This window comes from Cetorhinus maximus, chromosome 1, assembly GCF_964194155.1.
Source record: "Cetorhinus maximus chromosome 1, sCetMax3.hap1.1, whole genome shotgun sequence".
Taxonomy (NCBI): Eukaryota; Metazoa; Chordata; class Chondrichthyes; order Lamniformes; family Cetorhinidae; genus Cetorhinus; species Cetorhinus maximus.
The window spans coordinates 65,645,240-65,664,043 of record NC_135879.1 but is presented as its reverse complement, the minus strand read 5'-3'; the positions used below and the strand labels follow the sequence as shown (position 1 = coordinate 65,664,043).

General features: G+C 44.5%; 1 protein-coding gene and 1 non-coding gene across 4 annotated transcripts; both read right to left on the bottom strand.

Annotated features, from left to right (window-relative positions):
- Window positions 1-286: 286 nt before the first annotated feature.
- Window positions 287-391, bottom strand: LOC144689044 (U6 spliceosomal RNA). Its single transcript, XR_013578551.1, has one exon. It is a non-coding gene; the product is annotated as a U6 spliceosomal RNA (small nuclear RNA).
- A 4,374-nt stretch (window positions 392-4,765) lies between these two features.
- LOC144680550 (toll-like receptor 2) lies at window positions 4,766-11,037 on the bottom strand. 3 transcript variants are annotated; one of them, XM_078541660.1, is made up of 3 exons: window positions 10,953-11,023; window positions 10,645-10,712; window positions 4,766-8,005 (listed from the first exon to the last, which is right to left on the bottom strand). In XM_078541660.1, exon 3 carries the CDS (start codon window positions 7,988-7,990, stop codon window positions 5,618-5,620), a length of 2,373 nt encoding a protein of 790 aa, XP_078397786.1. In that variant the 5' UTR covers window positions 7,991-8,005; window positions 10,645-10,712; window positions 10,953-11,023; the 3' UTR covers window positions 4,766-5,617. The 3 variants fall into 3 exon arrangements, with proteins under 3 accessions (XP_078397786.1, XP_078397775.1, XP_078397794.1); XM_078541649.1 differs by having other exon boundaries at window positions 10,645-10,706; window positions 10,933-11,013; XM_078541668.1 differs by lacking the exon at window positions 10,645-10,712 and having other exon boundaries at window positions 10,945-11,037.
- Between the last annotated feature and the right edge of the window lie 7,767 nt (window positions 11,038-18,804).

Genomic DNA, 18,804 nt, shown 5'->3' with positions numbered 1-18,804 from the left:
CCAACATCTTTATTGAGAATTAAAGCGAAACACTTTCAAATTTTTTTTTTTTTTTTTGTAAAAATATACTTTATTCATAAATTATCTTCAATCACATTCAAAACCATTTCAAAAACAACATTACAAGGGTACAATCCAGGTTAAACTTTTACAAAATGTATCACCAGGTGCATCAGTACAAACAATATTACAGTCATTTACAGCCTTTCATTTTGATCTGTACAGCCCGAGGGGCTCTAAACAGTTCCCAGTCTCTCGGTGCGCTGTGGTAGAAAGGTCTTAGACAAAAAATATGGAACGCTTCACGAATTTGCGTGTCATCCTTGCGCAGGGGCCATGCTAATCTTCTCTGTATCGTTCCAATTTTAGTGTATGTGCTGTCGAAGCGAGCGAAACACTTTCAAATTTTTTTTTTTTTTGTAAAAATATACTTTATTCATAAAAATCTTCAATCACATTCAAAACCATTTCAAAAACAACATTACAAGGGTACAATCCAGGTTAAACTTTTACAAAATGTATCACCGGGTGCATCAGTACAAACAATATTACAGTCATTTACAGCCTTTCATTTTGATCTGTACAGCCCGAGGGGCTCTAAACAGTTCCCAGTCTCTCGGTGCGCTGTGGTAGAAAGGTCTTAGACAGCGACCCTTCCCCATTGCGCCTTTGCGGCAGCTGCCCCAAGCTTTAGTGTGTCCCTCAGCACGTAGTCCTGGACTTTGGATTGTGCCAGTCCGCAACAATCGGTCGGGGACAACTCTTTGTGCTGGAAGACCAACAAGTTTCGGGCAGACCAAAGCGCGTCTTTCACCGAGTTGATGATCCTCCAGCTGCAGTTGATGTTTGTCTCGGTGTGTGTCCCTGGGAACAGCCCGTAGAGCACAGAGTCCTGTGTCACAGAACTGCTCGGGATGAACCTCGACAGCAACCACTGCATCTCTCTCCAGACTTTCTTTGCAAAGGCACAATCCACAAGGAGGTGAACAACGGTCTCTTCCCCACCACAGCCACCTCGAGGGCATCGTGCAGAGGGGGTGAGACTCCTGGCGTGTAGGAAGGATCTGACGGGGAGGGCCTTTCTCACCACCAGCCAAGCTACGTCTTGGTGCTTGTTGGAAAAACACTTTCAAATTACTCATAGTTAACCCACTGGTGGTCAATCTGTGATGACTGTAGGTTGCTTAGGAGTGATCTTTGACCAAGATCTTTGTGCTTGCTTCACCGTGACTCTTCCTGTCGATAAGTATCTCCTGTCTTCTTTCTTCGAGCACTTCCTGTCAATACGTATTGTCTGTCTTCTTCCTTAAGCACTCGTGTGTGTCTCTTTTTTCAGGAATTTACATGCAGAATAGTTTTTGAAAGAGCACATGCGCAATCCTCTTCTGGAAGCAGGTTGGTCAGTTGGATGCATGATTGGCTGTTGGTTGGTTAGCATATTCCCAAGTTGTCTTCTATTTGTTTAGTCAATGTGAGGGCTTCTTCCTGTCTCGTTGTGATTACCTGTCTGGTTTCAATCACCCTCCGTTTATTTCAACCAGTTTGTTTCGATTAACAGTTGATATTCAATTCAAATTGTTCTATTCAATAGTATCACTGCAATTAACAAGTATCAATATAATTAGCAGCTACCACACCTTTCCGGTTTCCACATAACAAACAGTGCTCAGTCCATTAACTCTTTCCTTACAACATGCATTTCAAATACTGGCAGAAGCATTTTGCTTTAGATAGAGCTAAGCGATCCCACAGCTAATGGATCAGGTCAAAGTTCTGCAGTCCTGCCACATTCAACCATGTTTGGTTGACAATTAAACAACTAACTAGAATTTGAGGCTTCATGGCATGATGGCAGAGCAGAGAAGGCAAGTGCAAAAGGCTGATGCATTTGCAACAATCTTCAGCCAGAAGTGCCGAGTGGGTGATCCATCTCAGCCTCCTCCAGAGGTCCCCAGCATCACAGGTGCTGGTCTTCAGCCAATTAAATTCACTCCACACATCATCAAGAAATGGCTGAAAACACTGGATACTGCAAGGGCTTTGGGCCCTAACAATATTCCAGCAATAGTACCGAAGACTTGTGCTTCTGAACGAGCCATGCCCCCAGCCAAGCTGTTCTAGTACAGCTACAACATCGGCATCTATGTGACAATGTGAAACATAATCCAGATATGTCTGTTCACAAAAAGCAAGACAAATCCAATCCAAAAAACCCCATCAGTCTACTCTCAGTCATCAGCCAATGATGGAAGGCATCAGTGGCGGTGCTATCAAGCAGCACTTACTCAGGCATAACCTACTCATTGATGATCAGTTTGGGTTTGCAGGGCCGCTCAGCTCCTCATTAAGCTTTGGCTCAAACATGGACTCAAGAGGTGAGGTGAGGTGAGGTGAGAGTGTCTGCACTTGATATCAAGGCAGCATTTGACTGACTGTGGTGTAAAGAAACTCCATCAAAATTGAAGTCATTGGGAGTCGGAGGAAAACTCCCATTGGCTGGAGTCAATATTTTGCACAAAGGAAAATTATTGTGGTTGTTGGAGGTCAATCATCTTAGTCCCAGGACATCACTGCAGGAGTTCGTCAGGGTAATGTCCTCGGCCCAACCATCTTCAGCTGCTTCATCAATGACCTTCCTTCCATGATAAGGTCAGAAGTGGGGATGTTCGCTGATGATTGCACAATGTTCAGCACCATTTGTGACTCCTCAGATACTGAAACAGTCTTTGTCCATATACAGCATGACCTAGGCTACATTTACGCTTGGGCTAGTAAGTGGCAAGTAACATTTGTGTCACACAAGTGCCATGCAATGGCCATCTCCAACAAGAGAGAATCTGACCACCTCCTCTTGACATTCAATGGCATTACAGCCGTTGAATCCCCCACTATCAACATACTAAGGATTGCCATTGACCATAAACTGAACTGGACCAGCCATATAAATACTATGGCTACAGGAGCAGGTTAGAGGCTAGGAATTCTGTGGTGAATACATACAAACATCCGTATTAGGAGCAGGAGTAGGCCATTTAGCCCCTCGAGCCTGCTCTGCCATTCAATAAGATCATGGCTGATCTGATTGTGGCCTCAACACCACTATCCTGCCTACCCCCAATAACCTTTGACTCCCTTGTCGGTCAAGAATCTATCTACCTCTGCCTTAAAAATATCCAATAACCCTGCCTTCACCGCTCTCAGGGGAGAGAGTTCTACACATTCACAACCCTCTGAGAAAAAAAAAACTTCTTCTCATCTCTGTCTTAAATGGGAGGCCCCTTATTTTTAAACTCTGTCCCCAAGTTCTGGTATCTCTCACAAGGGGAAAGATCCTTTCAGCATCCATCCTGTCAAGTCCCCACAAGATCTCAAATATTTCAGTAAGATCACCTCACAATCTTCTAAACTCCAATGGATACAGGCCCAACCTGTGCAATATTCCCTCATAAAATAACCCCTTCATCCCAGGAATCAGTCAAGTGTGCCTCCTCTGAACTGCTTCTAATGCAATAAGGAGACCAAAGCTGTACACAGCACTCCAGATGTGGTCTCACCAATGCCCTGCAAAACTGTTGCAAAACATCCTTACTTTTATATTCTATTCCCTTGCAATAAACTGTAACACTCCATTTGCCTTCCTAATTACCTGCTGTACTTGTGTTGTAGGGTGGCCGAGTTGTTCTATTAGCGATAGAGTTGATCTGCAGACATTTCTTGGGTGGAAACATTAAGTTTATTTACAACACTCAGCAGCAACTACATATGCACATTCATCTCCAGCTCTATCTCTACACTGACTGCTGAGGTAGACCACAGTCTCTCCTATTGGTTACTACAGATTATGTGATCTTGCCTAACAAATATTATTCTTAAACGTACATTACATACTAAATAAAACCATGATTACGACAACTTACATACTAGCCTTTTGCGATTCTTATACAAGGCCATCCAGATCCCTCTGCAACACAAAGTTCTGCAATCTCTCTCCATTTAAATAATATGCTGCCTTTCTATTTTTCATGCCAAAGTGGAAATGTTCACATTTTATTGCATTATACTCCATCTGCCAATTTTTTGCCACTCATTTAACCTGTCCATATCCCTTTGCAGACCCCTTATGTCCTCTTCACAACTTACTTTCCTACCTATCTCACCTCCTGACTTCCCTAAGTCCGTCCACCATCTTCAAGGTACAAGTCAGTCGTGTGATGGAAAACTCTCCACTTGCCTGAATAAATACAGCTTCAATGCTCAAGAAGCTTGTTACTATCCAGGACAAAGCAGCCCATTTGATCAGCACTTCATCACCACCTTAATATTTTACTCCCTCCACCACCAGTACACAGTGGCAGCAGTGTGTATCATCTACAAGAGGCACAGCAGCAATTCACCATGGTTCCATTGACAGCTCCTTCCAAACCTGTGACTTCTACCACCAAGAAGAACAAGGGCAGCAGATGCATCAAAATACCACCACCTGCAAGTTTCCCTCCAAGTTGCCACCCTGACTTGGAAATGTATCGCCGTTCCTTCATTATTTCTGGGTCAAAATCCTGGAACTCCCTCCCTAACAGCACTGTGGGTGTACCTACTCCACATGGACAACAGTGGTTCAAGAAGACAGCTCACCACCACCTTCTCAAGGGCAAATAGAGATGGGCAATAAATGCTGGTCTTGCCAGTGATGCTCACATCCCATAAATGAATTTTTAAAAATGAATATTTTGTATACTTTTATAAGTTCCACTCTCAGACATCTCTGTTCAGCATACATTCATTTATTTTAAGTATATTTCATTGTTACACTTTGCATATATTTACATTTTAACATCCAACCCCAAAGAGTCGCCAATTAAGTTGTTTCCTCAATACAAACTGTGAATGAAGGTTTGATAGCTTAATGTTAAACCTTCAGCACATCCAAGCTAAACAGTAGCCAACAATTCTCCTGAAAATGTTAATGAGAGAGAAATTTGTATAAGCAACAGCAGAGAAGCTGCTAGTAAGTCACTATAGTACTGCAAGAGGGGTTTTCTTTTCCATGGATGACTAATTTTCATGAGCATTTCATTGATATCAAGACCATAATTTGATGATGTTATATTATGTGTAAATGTTATGTATTCAATGTTCTTAATTATGTCATTAATCTCCATTAGGTCAACCGTGATGCCCAACTAGTTGAAATGGCTGTAAATGCTCATTGGCTTGACTTATCCATGAAGAAAAGCCAGTTTAGTAAATTCTCAGAGTCTGTCAGTTCTGACGGACATATGCAGTAGAAGAATCAGGACATTATTGAATGGAGCAGATTTTTGAAAAACATACATTAAAAAACATGTGTTACTTATGTGAGAAGTATATGAAAATATATGTGTTATGTTCAACAACTTACAAGTGCACCTATGTTCATTATTGTCCTAGCTGCATTTCACTTCCTTTTTGTTCTGCATTCAGTAAAAAGACACATTTACTGTTAAATGGGATTTCGAAAATGAACTGCTATCCATACTTGTTGTGCATATAAGTCACATCATTATAAACCAATATTTTTCTTTATTTTAAAGGGGCTAATTGGATGTATATTAGTCATTTTGTACAGAAATTGTACACCTCATGTTACATTTGTTCCTTCTTTTAATACTACTTTTAAAGAAAGCCAGAAGTTCTGCTGTTCTACTTCATCCTGTGGCCATTCCAAATAGGTTTTTGTATTCATCAGTTTCCTAAGCTTACAGAATCTCTGAGGAATGGTCTCCTTTGGAATTGACTCCAACAGAACAAGTATGGCTGTATCATCGTTTTCATCAAATAGACGGAAATGGGTATAGTCAAGCTCGTACTTGCACCATTCACTCTGAACAAAATGTTGAGACAAAACAAAGAGGGATTTCCTGCTTTTCTCAATGGACTCAATAATGTTGTCAATTATCCACTTCCCTGGGATGAAATCACGCTTATGAAGGCAGAGTGTCAGTGGTGGATGAGCACTTTCTAACTCTCTTACCAGGAAGTTTTCCACCCACTCTGAGTCCATCTCACTGTAAGAAACAAATGCATCATAACAAAGATCATAATTCCTCACTTTCTTTGGTTTCCTCTTTGCCTTCAGCCATGCCCATATCATTTGGATATACCAGACCCCATGATACTTGTAGCACATCATCCCAGCAATGGCTACGGCCAAAAATATGCCAACGCATAGCAAGGTTAGGGACAATGTTGTGTGACAGTCAAAAAAAGAGCGCTTAGTATTTTGTACCAACATTCCCCTGAGAAATAGAGGTGAATCACAGACATAATTTTCTGTTCCACCCAACAGTTGCACTGTTATGTCATTATTCATATAAAACAGGAATTCACATGAACAAATGTAATTATTTTTTCCAGCCTCTAAAAATTGAAGCTTCTTAAATGCCTTGATTTCTTCACCTGTGAGTGAGGTGAGTTTATTGCTGCTGATCTTCAGAATTTCCATCTTTGGTAAGTAGCCATCACCTGGTAAAATTTTAAACTTATTATTGGACACATTTAATTCTTTGAGAGAAGACGCATTAATGTCAAAACTGCTGATGGCATTGTTACTTAAATCCAATACTTCAACATTTGGAGGGACACTTTTTGTTATGCTTTTAATATCACAACTCGAAAGGTTTAGAAATTGTAGATTTTCAGACCATTTGCATGAAGTCTTTATGTCGCGAAATCTATTCTGACTCAAATCTAAATGGGTAAGATTAGAAAGTGTGGATAATTTTGAGCTTATTGTACACAGGTCTTTAAAATCATTCTTTCTCAGAATAAGATGTCGCACAGAAGACCAAGCTCCTGAACAAAGAGTTTCTGGCATAATACCATCACTGAGCAAATTGTCTGTTAAATCAAGGTACTCCACATTTTTTAACTTTCTGGATACATGGCAGGGCATCAGGAACATCATTAGTTTTGTAAATGTGGCTTTTTTAATGGATTCTAATAGGGGACCAATACCTGAAAGTTCATAAAATAAATAAAACTTTCTAATGGATATGTTACTTATTGTTATTGTTTGTAGAAAGTTGTTTGTTTGGAAAGTTATTTTGTGCCATTTCCCAGTTCCTGAAAGCACACAGTCTTGCACTACTAGTTCAGATAATTTTGTGTTTTTCACTGAATTTATAAAACTAACCACAATACTGTCAGTAAGAGAAACATTCCTGAAGGTGAACTTCCTTATTAATGTATTGCCTTCAGTGGAAAATAGCAGATTGTCTGTTTTGTCGGGAAATACTAAGTCTCTCAGCTCTATGTGGGTGGTGGATCCCGATAAATCAAGAAGAATCTGCTGAGCTTGGCCTGGTTCATTCAGAAATGTATCATGCAAACTCAAGGCAGCATGACTTATATTTCTGAATGAACTGAAACTTCCTTTCTGATAAACATGTAACTTCTCTGCTTTTACAATAAACTCATCCAAATGTGTAACTCCTACAAAGTCATCCTTCTTTAGAAGAGATAGAGAAGGATTGCCAAATTCTAACCATCTGAGTTGTGCCAGGTTTGAGAAAATTCCCCCTGATCCCAAATCTGTGTATTTATTCCCTAAAATGTTGAGGTGTTGTAATTTGGAAAGATATTTAAACCAGTTCGGCGACAGTGGAGTCAAAAGATTATTCGACAAGTCAAGATACTCCAGCTGTGTGTTGCGCTGGAATGCCTGGTCAGCAACAGATTGGATTTGATTTGATTGCAATAGAAGTCTTTTGAGCTTCACATAAGTTATGAAATCAGTGTCATTAATCTGTGAGATGTTGTTGTGAGACAGGTCAAACACGGAGACATTTTCCAATACATGTGGAACATTCTCTAAATTCACCCCAGAGCAGTTGCAGAAGTTGTCAGAGTTGCACTTTTGACAAGCATCGTACTGGTGAGCATTCCCTTCAAAGGAAGCTGTCTGTGCAAAAATCCACACGACAAGAAGGATCCACAGAGAAGGAGCTCTCATTGTTCCCCTTCAGAGCTGTCTGAAACAGAAAAATAATACCAGTGTTAGTGCAACACAATATTTTTTGTCTACTGCTTCCTTAGAAAAATACCTTGATGGGATTTTTTGAGTTCTCGTTGGTCTCTGCTGGATGTTGTACATACATAGAAAACACCACTTAAAAAGTCTTTCCTTTCTCTTAATGGCCACTCAATGGCCTCCTTCTGCCACTGCTGGGATTTTACATGTGGCAGGGCATGGCTGGCGCCAAGTTTCCAACTTATCGAGTGAAACCTGGCAGTCTGGTGGCCAGGCAAAGGGTGGAGAGCCAGCTCATGGAGCATCTGTGAAAATCAGAGGCCTCCAAGGTATTACTCCCTAGCTTTCCCTCACTCCCCCATCCCGCCTTCTCCCCCACCTGCCTTGCATCCTCCCCTCGAACCTTCTCGCCAGGGCCCGCCAGCCTGGCCCCATCGAGAGCCCAGACTCACTTTCAAGTACCGGCTCTCTTCCCTCTGGGACTCCTTGCAGGCCCCATCGTTCCCTGTGGCATTACTGGGACCAGGGATTTGCCAGCCGGTATATGGCCTTGGGACAAGCTGGACAATCTGCCGTGGGTGGGGACAGGGAGCTCGCCTCCAACTTTTAGACCAGGGGCGTGGATCCCACCACCAGCATAATGTCCAATCCCATATGTTTTCAAAGAATGGAAGAAAGACTTTCCATGGACTTAATTGTTTTTTTTTTGATTTGCAGAAAAAGTTGAGGGGTGGAGGGGGGCATGATTCCATGATGGTTCATATATGTTTTTTATTTGTTTATGGGATGTGAGTGCCTCTGGCAAGGCCAGCATTTATTGTCCATCTCTAATTGCCCTCAAGAACCTGGTGGTGAGCCTCCTCCTTGAACCGCTGCAGTCCATGTTGTGTAGATAAACCCAGAGTGCTGTTAGCGGCTGACCCAGAGACAATGACCTTGGGGCCAGAAACTGTGCATGGGGTTGAATAGGGCTTTGATGTTACAAACAGTCAAGCTAAGACAATGGTCCAGGGAGGAACATGGGATCATTGGCAAGGGCGCAGTTTGAAGCAGGGGTTAAAGATAATGGTTTTAGTCTCTCTAATGTTTACCTGGGAAAATTTGGGAATGACATTGTTTTCCAGAGCAGAATCCCAGTGGGTCATAACACAAACAAGAAAAACACCGATGCTGCTGTCAAGAAACATCGTGGAAGCCATGCAGTGCCCAGAAATTTTCAGATTCTGGTAATTTAAGTTTAACAGCAGCTTCCATAGCTTTATCATCAATGTATGGACAGAAGGACAGTATTTAGAAGGGTAAGAATACCTGTCTTAAAGGGAGGGGGAGCACAAGCAAATGTCCAAGCAAATGGGATGGATAATTGGGAGGAGAAGAGATTTTTCTCTGGGGTTATCAGATATACAAATCCTGGGGGTTACCATTGGCCAGAAACTGAACTGGACTAGCCATATAAATACTGTGGTTACAAGAGCAGGTCAGAGGCTGGGAATCCTGCAGCAAGTAACTCACCTCCGGACTCCTTAAAGCCTTTCCACCATCTACAAGGCACAAGTCAGGAGTGTGATGGAATACTCCCCACTTGCCTGGATGAGTGCAGCTCCCACAACACTCAAGAAACTTGACACCATCCAGGACAAAGCAGCCCACTTGATTGGCACCACATCCACAAACATTCACTCCTTCCACTACCGACAAACAGTGACAGCAGTGTGTACCATCTACAAGGTGCACTGCAGAAACTCACCAAGGCTCTTTAGACAGTACGTTCCAAACCCACGACCGCTAACATCTAGAAGGACAAGGACAGCAGATACATGGGAACACCACCACCTGGAAGTTCCTCTCCAAGCCACTCATCATCCAGACTTAGAAATTTATCACTGTTCCTTCACTGTCGCTGGGTCAAAATCCTGGAACTCCCTCCCTAACAGCACTGTGGGTGTACCTACACCACAGGGACTACAGCGATTCAGGGAGGTAGCTCACCATCACCTTAAGGGCAACTAGGGATGGGCAATAAATGCTGGCCTAATCAGCGAAGATCACATCCCATAAATGAATAGAAGAAAAATATAAAAAAGAACACTGACAGTTTTGCAATCATAACTACCACAAAAATCAGGCTATATTGTAATCGCTCATCCCTGGTGTCTGAATAATTCCAAACTTAACACAGGCTTACAAGTCAGAGTCTGCATTTAGTATTGAGGTTAAAGAAAAACCAGGAAATAAGTACTTCCCTAATTATTAATTATAAAAATACACAAACTTTCATAAGAGCAGTAGTGTAGGCGATTTAAGTATAAACTTCACACGATTAATCTCTATTTTGTGTATCCTCAGTTGACAGCACTGAATTACGATCTGCTTCTGAAGCTCACAGCCTTAAATATTACTACATAATCAGTGGACTTGTGCTGTTATACAACAGAATTACAAGTTGGCTGGGGTGTGATCGCACTTTTTGATCGCTCGCCCATACATTTCCTGTTTTTCCACAGTTGATTGGGCAGCCTTGATATTGACTTTTCACCTTAAAATACCAGTATTCTATATGAAATATTTCCAGATTCTAGTTACTAAGCATTCTGAATAACTGTTTAATCTGTGGGGAATGTTCAGGACAATCTGACTCATGGTATTTCTTCTTCACGGAAGTGTTGTCCAGTAGTTCTTGGTAGAAGGAATCCAAGGTCTGTTTCTCCAGATATACAATTCAAAAACGGAAAATAAAAACCAGGCAGAATTTTTACAGCAACTAAGCAGATCTCTGGTTTGTGCGATTAGCACAAATATCAGATTCAGCCCAGGCCTTCATATGTTACCAAGCTCAGTGAAAAAGAAATAAACAGGATATGGAACATGAACAGGTTAGAAAAGTTATATTGAACTAAATTTATTGAGGTCATTCCTGTTAGCACAAATTTTTACACTTACCAACACTTGAGAAACAGAGGCACTCAGATCTTGCCACATCTGACTGACACTAGTGAGGATTTTACTTAGGAACTGGAAATAAACTGTCAGAAAGTATAAAAATGACATCATTAAAAGGGAGAATAACAAGCAGATGGCATTGCAAAATACTTGGAAAATGTCCAGCTTTCAAATTATGCACCAGCTTTGTTTGATGGAGCATTTTAAAATTGGTGTTTCTCGTTCGCAGATTTTTGTGAAGGAAAAAACAAAGGACTGCCTCAGGCAAAAAAAACCCCTCATTTTTAAAAGAAGTCACCAAATTTTTGTCGAGATGTAGATTTTGCCGTATACATGGTGTAGGAAAGGGACTCTGTTGTGGCGTGAGCTATGCCTCAGTTGGAGCATCTTGCCTAGGAGTTAGAAAGTTGTGGGTTCAAGTCTCACGAGAAAAATTTAAACACAAAATCTATGCTGACACACCATGGTGCTGCACTGTCTTTTGGGTGAAGTGTTAAAATGAGGACTGTGCGCCCTCAAGCAGATGCAAAAGACCCCATGGCAATATTTTAGGAGAAGGGGAGTTCTCTTTGGCGCTGTGCCAAACATTGAGCCCTCGACCAACAACATGAAACAGATTACCTGGTCATTATTACATTGTTGGTTGTAGGGCCTTCCTGCGTGCAAATTGGCTGCTGTGTTCCCAACATTATAGTGTCTATACAGTACTTCAAAAATGCTTCATTGGCTATGAAGTGCTTTCGGATGTCCTGGGGTTGTGAAAGGCAATATATAAATGCAAGTTCTTTCTTTCCTTTAATACTGCATGGCTTTTAGGCAGAGTCTGAAACAGCCTATCTCAAAATTTCAGTTTAAATTTCTCCCATTTGAGTTAGCGAGTAAATGATTGCTGGATGGTGTGGTAGTTTTCTTCTCCAAATGAAAGCACTTTTTCACATTTTCAACTCGGGTACCCACCCATTGAACAGGTCCTATAAAGCGTGGACAGGTTGTTTCACCAAGTTACTGCTTTGGTGACAATACTTAAATTGATTTCTACTGTTGCTTTCTTAGGACTCATATAATTTCTTAGGGTTATATAAAACTAAGGCCCAAATTTTCCTGTCAGCATCAATGCTGCGCTCATTGCCACTGCCCATGAAAGTTTCGGCGACCCTACCTATTTGCAATTTTTCAGCTGGGATTTACGATCCTGACTGCAGTAGTGATGGGTCAGTGTAGCCATCCCTATGGAAGACCGATGGGGTGGGAGAAGTCAGGCGAAGAGAGGACACACCCTTTTTCCAACATTAGCTGCCGTATTCAGATAAGTTTTTAAAGGTCTCTGGTGGGGTGGCCAAGTTGTGCTATTAGTGATAGAGTTAATCCACAGGCACTTCTTGGGTGGAAACATTAAATTTATTTACAACATACTCAGCAGCAACTATGGGCAGGATTTTCCCGTCAGTGAGCAGGGGGGTGGGGCCCGCTCGCCGACGCGTAAAATGACATGCGGGTGACTTCGGGCGGAACTCCCGACGTTATCGTGCCCCATTTAAATTTAAATTTTCCAGTAGGCGGGGGTGCAGCAGAATCAGCTATGCACCCGCCAACTTGTCAATGGCCTATTGAGGCCATTGAAAGAGTAATTATATTAATTAATGGACCTGCCCATCCAACCTAAAGCATGAAACCTCATCCTTGGGCGGGATGAGGTTTCATCTAGGTCTTTAAAAATTTTAATAAAGTTTTTGTAAAAATTATGGACATGTCCCAACTCATGTGACAGTGTCACATGAGGGGGCATGTCAGGAAAATTTTATTTTTCTATTCTGAGCTTTTTCACATTTTGAGCCTATCTACCTGAGGCTGCACTTAGCCTTAGGGAGATGAATGCGCTCTCTAGTGCGCATGCATGAACGAGCGCACTCTCCGCTCAGGGATTCCACACCCCCACCCGCACAGGGAGCACACAGCACTTCCGTGCGGACGTAACAGCCCACCCATGTAAAATGGTGCCACGCCCCCAATTGGAGGCACCGATTGAAAGTGCGCCTGTGCGTGCCCGCTCTTCAACTTTGCCCCCGATGGGGAGAAAATCCGGCCCTACATGTATGCTTTCAACTCCATCTCTACCTCTACACTGACTGATGAGGTAGCCCCGTGCTACTCTCCCATTGGGTACTACAGATCATCCTAAACAAGTGTTATTCTTAAAGGTACATTGCACACTAAATAAAACCATAATTACTACAAGGTCTCACCTCTTTCAATGGGTGAGTGGTTGGATGAGCGGTTGGGCAAGAGGGTGGGTGAGAGAGCAGGTGGGTGAGCAAGTTAGTAGGTGGGTGAGTGAACAGTTGGGTTGGATTAAGGGTAAGAGCTGGTGCTGGGAGAGAGAGTCAGATGGGGTTGGGCAAGGAGTTGGTTAGGGTTGGTGTTGGGCGAGATGGTGAGAGAAGGGAGTTGTTGGGTCAGGTTGAGGGCGTAGTGTTGAGAGAGGGAGTCAGGTTGGGGGTGTGGTAGTGAGAGAGGGTCAGGTTCGGAGGTGTGGTAGTGGGAAGAGAGTCAGACTGAGGGGTGTGGTAGTGGGAGAGAGAGTCAGTTCAGGGGGTAGTCAGATTGGGTCGGGAGGTGAAGTGGGGTAGCCAGGTCAGGTTGACGGGAGGGAGAGTTGAGTTGGGTGGTAGTCAGGTTGGGGGGTGTAGACGGGTCAGGTCATGGGGTGTTCAGGGGTCAATTGTGGTGCTCATTTCAGTTACATTGGTTAACTTATAAGTTAGACCAGGTATTAATCAGCGTAACATTTGCAGGGTAATTATGCAGGTAAGTCCTAAGTCTCTGGAGGCTTTATTGTAGGGTCCCGGGCAGTGGAAACCACCCCATCAGAAGTTTAAACTTCCCAGTGTGCATGTCAGGGTTCTGCCAATGGCTTCCTGACGTGCATCTCCCAACTTAAATTCCAATTTCGACAATACAGGTACTGGAAAATTTGGGTCGTAAAGTGGATCAGTCATATTGCCATGCCACAAATCACATTACTTTACAGTTCTCAGTTACCAGAAAATCAGACAGACTCACCTCCTAGAGTCTCATTCATAGCCGGACTATGTATTAACGGGGTCTTGGTCAAGAATATCATTCAGGACCACTACACATTTGTGCTTTAAACCATAGCCAATCTGTCCATTAAAACCCACACTCTGCCTTACCACCTCCTGACAATATTTTCAAATGCTAAATATATTTTGATTGTGTGCAGTTTTCCTGTGTTATGTTGAGTTTTACCAAAGGCATGATCTCTTTGCTCCTGAACAGCATATGAGAGGCTAGCTGCTTGGGGAAGAGGACTGTTCCCTGCACACTTGACTCATGACTCCTCTTGGGTACGTCTGAACTGTGCTACAATCAGATCTATGGGTCAACTGGAGCCCGTCTTGAACATTCAGCATTGAAGTCCTCATGCAATGACTCCACTGACTGGACAGGTCTCCAACAAAACCCACAAAGAGTGCCCTGTATGATGGTGGTTTGCTGCATGATGCATTACTTTTCTCGAAGAGCCAACAAGTGAAGCCACCAGTGGATGATGACATACAGCGAGATGAGGAAGACTACACTGGTGTCATAGAGGATGGTGAAGAAGCAGGGATGTTCCAATAGAAGCCAGTGGTGGAGTTCTTTGGCAGCAGCTTACTGAAGAACATGTCAGCTGAATAATTTCCTTCCCCTGTCTTAAAGGCTGTGTCTAACATCATCTCAGTCTAGACACCCTCCACTGAACTACGCCTGTTCAAAGACCAACATCGATAAACATGCTACCAGACAGTGCAGTGTTACCAATTACTCTGCAACACTCTGTACAGTGGCACTATTGGATAGGTTTTTCAAAGAAGAGCACAAGGCTGATGGACTGAATGGTCTCTTTCTGTACTGTATGAGTCTATGATTCTAAAAAGAGATCAAAACACCTAAAGGAATGTTAGCCTTTACCTTTGGAATCTGGGAAAACAAGAGTGAGGAAGTAATGCTTCTGTTGTACACAGTACTCAGACTTCATTGGGAGTACTCTGCTCAGATTTGGGTGCCAAACCTCAGGAAAGGTATTTGGCCTTGGAAGGATGCAGCACAGACTCACCAATGTCACAGCATAAAGGAATTAACTTGGAAGCTGGACAGATTGCTTAAATGTGGTTTCTATTCTTGGAACTTGAGCTCCAGGATGGTATTCAAGGGCTGGTGGAGGTTACAGAGACAAGGAGAGGAGAAAATATCAAGGGATTTAAACATAGGAACTGGAGTAGATAATTCAGCTCCTTGAGCTGAATCAATAGCTGACCTGAACCATAATTCCATCTACCTGCTTTGGCTCCATATCCTTTTTCTGCCCTTGTCTAGGAAAAATCTATAACCGTCCCTTAAGTCATACATTACCAAATGCCCTCTGGCATCCCCCTCTCTTACCATTTTGTTACTTCTTCAAACTTTCTATTAGGTTCGTTAGGCTTGACCTACCCTTTATTCTCTCTGTTAGATAAATGTTCACTTACTGTTAGATTATTAACCAAGTCTGACTCATTATTCATTACTAAATCTAATATGGTCTGCCTTCTTGATGGGAGAATATTAACCAAGTCGGTCACAAAGAGAGCAACGATATGTGTGCAACCCAGGTGCAGGATAGGATGCTGACAGCAGAGTTTTGGATGTGCTGAAATGTATGCAGGGTGGAGGATTTGAGGCTGATTGGGAGATGATCAGAGCAGTTGAGTCTGGAAGAAACAAATGCATTGATGAGGGTTTCAGTAGAGAATGGGCAGACAGTGGGGTAGGGACAGGTAATGTTACAGAGGTGATCTTTGTCGCAAAGATAATTTGGATACCCTAAAGCTCAGTAAGGGTAAAATAGAGTAACCATGGGTGCAACAGTGTGGTTCACCTGAAACAATAGCCAGAGAGGATAGAACTGGAGGTGAGCATATGGAGTTTGTGGCGAGAACCAAAGGTACAGGCTTCGCTCTTCTCAATGTTTACCAGCAAGGCACTGCAGCTCCTCCTAGATTAGATGTCAACCCAACAGTCTGACAGCACAGTGGCAGTGGAGAAGTTGAAAGAGGTTGGAGAGATAGACATGGGTGGCATCAGCAGTTGTGCAGGGTGACTCCATGTGTTCAGGAGAAGTTGGGCAGCATATAGATAATGAAGACAAGGGGACCAAGGATAGAAAGTGATTTGAGGTTGGAAGGAGAAGAAGCAATTGCTGGAGATGCTCTAGTTATGATTGGAACCAAATGAGGGCTATCTTACTGAGCTGAGCTTATTTGCAGGGCAAGGTTAGTGAAGACAGTACAGCCCATAATTGAGAGCACAAAATTCAAATACATGCAAAAACATTTGATTACAAAGCAAGTGGAAAACACTTTGCCACAGACTTCTGACTCTGTGTTGAAAACTGCCAAGTTAAAGTAAAATGTTTGACAGTACTAACAAATGGGCACTTGTCCCTGAAGGGTTTAAAAGGGTTAACATTGATCCTTAGGACAATTTACATGAAATCGCTGGATTTTCATGAATTTAAAATGAAGACAGTTATTGCAGAAATCACTGGAAGAGCCCAAAAATAAATAATAAAAACGAGCAAAGAAACAATCATTGATAAAGTCAGAAAATGCTGGAAAAACTCAGCAGGTCTGGCAGCATCTGTGGAGAGAGAAACAAAGATCATGTTTTGAGTCCATATGATTTCTTCAGAGCTAAAGAAAAGTGGAAATGCGATGGATATTATGCTGTTTAAGAGGAGGTGGAGCAAAATAGAGGAATAGAGGGTCAGGGATATTTGGAAGCTCAGGAGAGATTGACAAAGATGTCATGGACGCAAGACAAAGGGACTGTTAACGATAGTGTTAAAGACTAAAGAAGGTGCTGATAGTGGCATGAAGGTAAGATAGCAGAATGTGTTAATAGCAGAACAAGGGTCAGCGCTCTCTGAAAGCACAACATAGAAACAAGTGACAGATGGCCCTGTGGCAGGGAAGGGGGGTGGTGATTTGGGGGAAAAGCATTAAAAAATTATTTTTTAAAAATTCTTTAAAAAAAAAGATATAGAAAGGGCTGATAGAGTGCTGCTGCCGTGAGAAAGCATTGCGAAGGCCAAGGCGTGGCTGTGTGAAGCAAGATTTCAAGAAAGTTTAGACACTGATAAAAGCAGCCTATCCCTAGTCTGCAATAAGTGAGCCAAAAGGACAGGATATGGTGAAGGATTGCACCTGGTTTAGCCTCTAGGGAAGATGAGTGACACATACCAAACAGCCAACTGTCCATTTTTATTACCTAGAAAAGGTGGGTGATTGGATAATTTGGATCACCCTTAACTTTTACATCACTGCAACTGACAGAAAAACATCAAAAGAAGATATTGAGGCAAGTCTGGCACTGCAGTCAGGGAAGCCCTAAGGAGCTTTGTTTAGAGGAAGATCATGCAAGAACAAGAAGAAACTTAAAGAGCTATGAGGGAGCTGATCAAAAGTTCCATTATTCTCTTTCTTGATGCAAAGGATCTTGGATTTAAAGAATGTATGTGTTACTTGATGCTGTCTTTATGTTTGTGTAACCAGTTTTAACATTATGTGCCATGTAAATGATTGGAGTTGACTTGGGGGTGTGGGGGGGAGGGGGGGTGGTGTGTTGGGGGAGGGGGGGTGGTGTGGTGGGGGAGGGGGGGTGTGGTGGGGGAGGGGGGGTGGTGTGGTGGGGGAGGGGGGCGGTGTGGTGGGGTAGGGGGGGGGTGTGGTGGGGGAGGGGTGGGGGAGGGTGGTGGGGGGGTGGTGTGTTGGGGCAGGTGGTGTGGTGGGGGAGGTAGGGGTGGTGTGGTGGGGGAGGGGGGGGTGTGGTGGGGGAAGGGGGGGTGGTGTGGTGGGGGAAGAGGGGTGGTGTGGTGGGGGGTGTGTGGTGGGGGAGGGGGGTGGTGTGGTGGGGGAGGGGGGTGGGGGAGGGGTGGTGTGGTGGGGCGGGTGGTGTGGTGGGGGAGGTAGGGGTGGTGTGGTAGGGGAAGGGGGGTGGTGTGGTGGGGTGGGGTGGTGTGGTGGGGGGGGTGGTGTGGTGGGGGAGGGGGGTGGTGTGGTGGGGGAGGGGGGGTGGTGTGGTGGGGGAGGGGGGGTGGTGTGGTGGGGGAGGGGGGTGGTGTGGTGGGGGAGGGGGGGTGGTGTGGTGGGGGAGGGGGGGTGGTGTGGTGGGGGAAGGGGGGTGGTGTGGTGGGCGAGGTGGGGTGGTGTGGTGGGCGAGGGGGGTTGGTGTGGTGGGGGAGGGGGGGTGTGGTGGGAGAGGGGGGGTGGTGTGGTGGGAGAGGGGGGGTGGTGTGGTGGGGGAGGGGGTGGTGTGGTGGTGGGGGAGGGGGTGGTGTGGTGGGGAGGGGGGGTGGTGTGGTGGGGGAGGGGGGGTGGTGTGGTGGGGGAGGGGGGAGGGGGTGTGTGGTGGGGGAGGGGGGAGGGAGGGTGTGGTGGGGGAGGGGGGGGTGTGGTGGGGGAGGTGGGGTGTGTAGTGACGGAGGGGGTGTGTGGTGACGGAGGGGGTGTGTGGTGACGGAGGAGGGGTGTGGTGACGGAGGGGGGGTGGGTGGTGGGGGAGGGGGGTGGGTGGTGGGCGAGGGGGGGTGGGTGGTGGGCGAGGGGGGGTGTGTGGTGACGGAGGGGGGGTGTGGTGACGGAGGGGGGGTGTGGTGACGGAGGGGGGGTGTAGTGGGGGAGGGGGGAGGGGGGTGTGGTGGGGGAGGGGGGGTGTGGTGGGGGTGGGGGCGGTGTGGTGGGGCTGGGGGAGTGTGGTGGGGGTGGGGGGTGTGGTGGGGGTGGGGGGTGTGTGGTGGGGGTGGGGGGGGTGTGGTG

Excerpts from the sequence above, each read along its gene's own strand:
- LOC144680550 (XM_078541668.1), bottom strand. The coding sequence starts at position 7,990 with ATGAGAGCTCCTTCTCTGTGGATCCTTCTTGTCGTGTGGATTTTTGCA.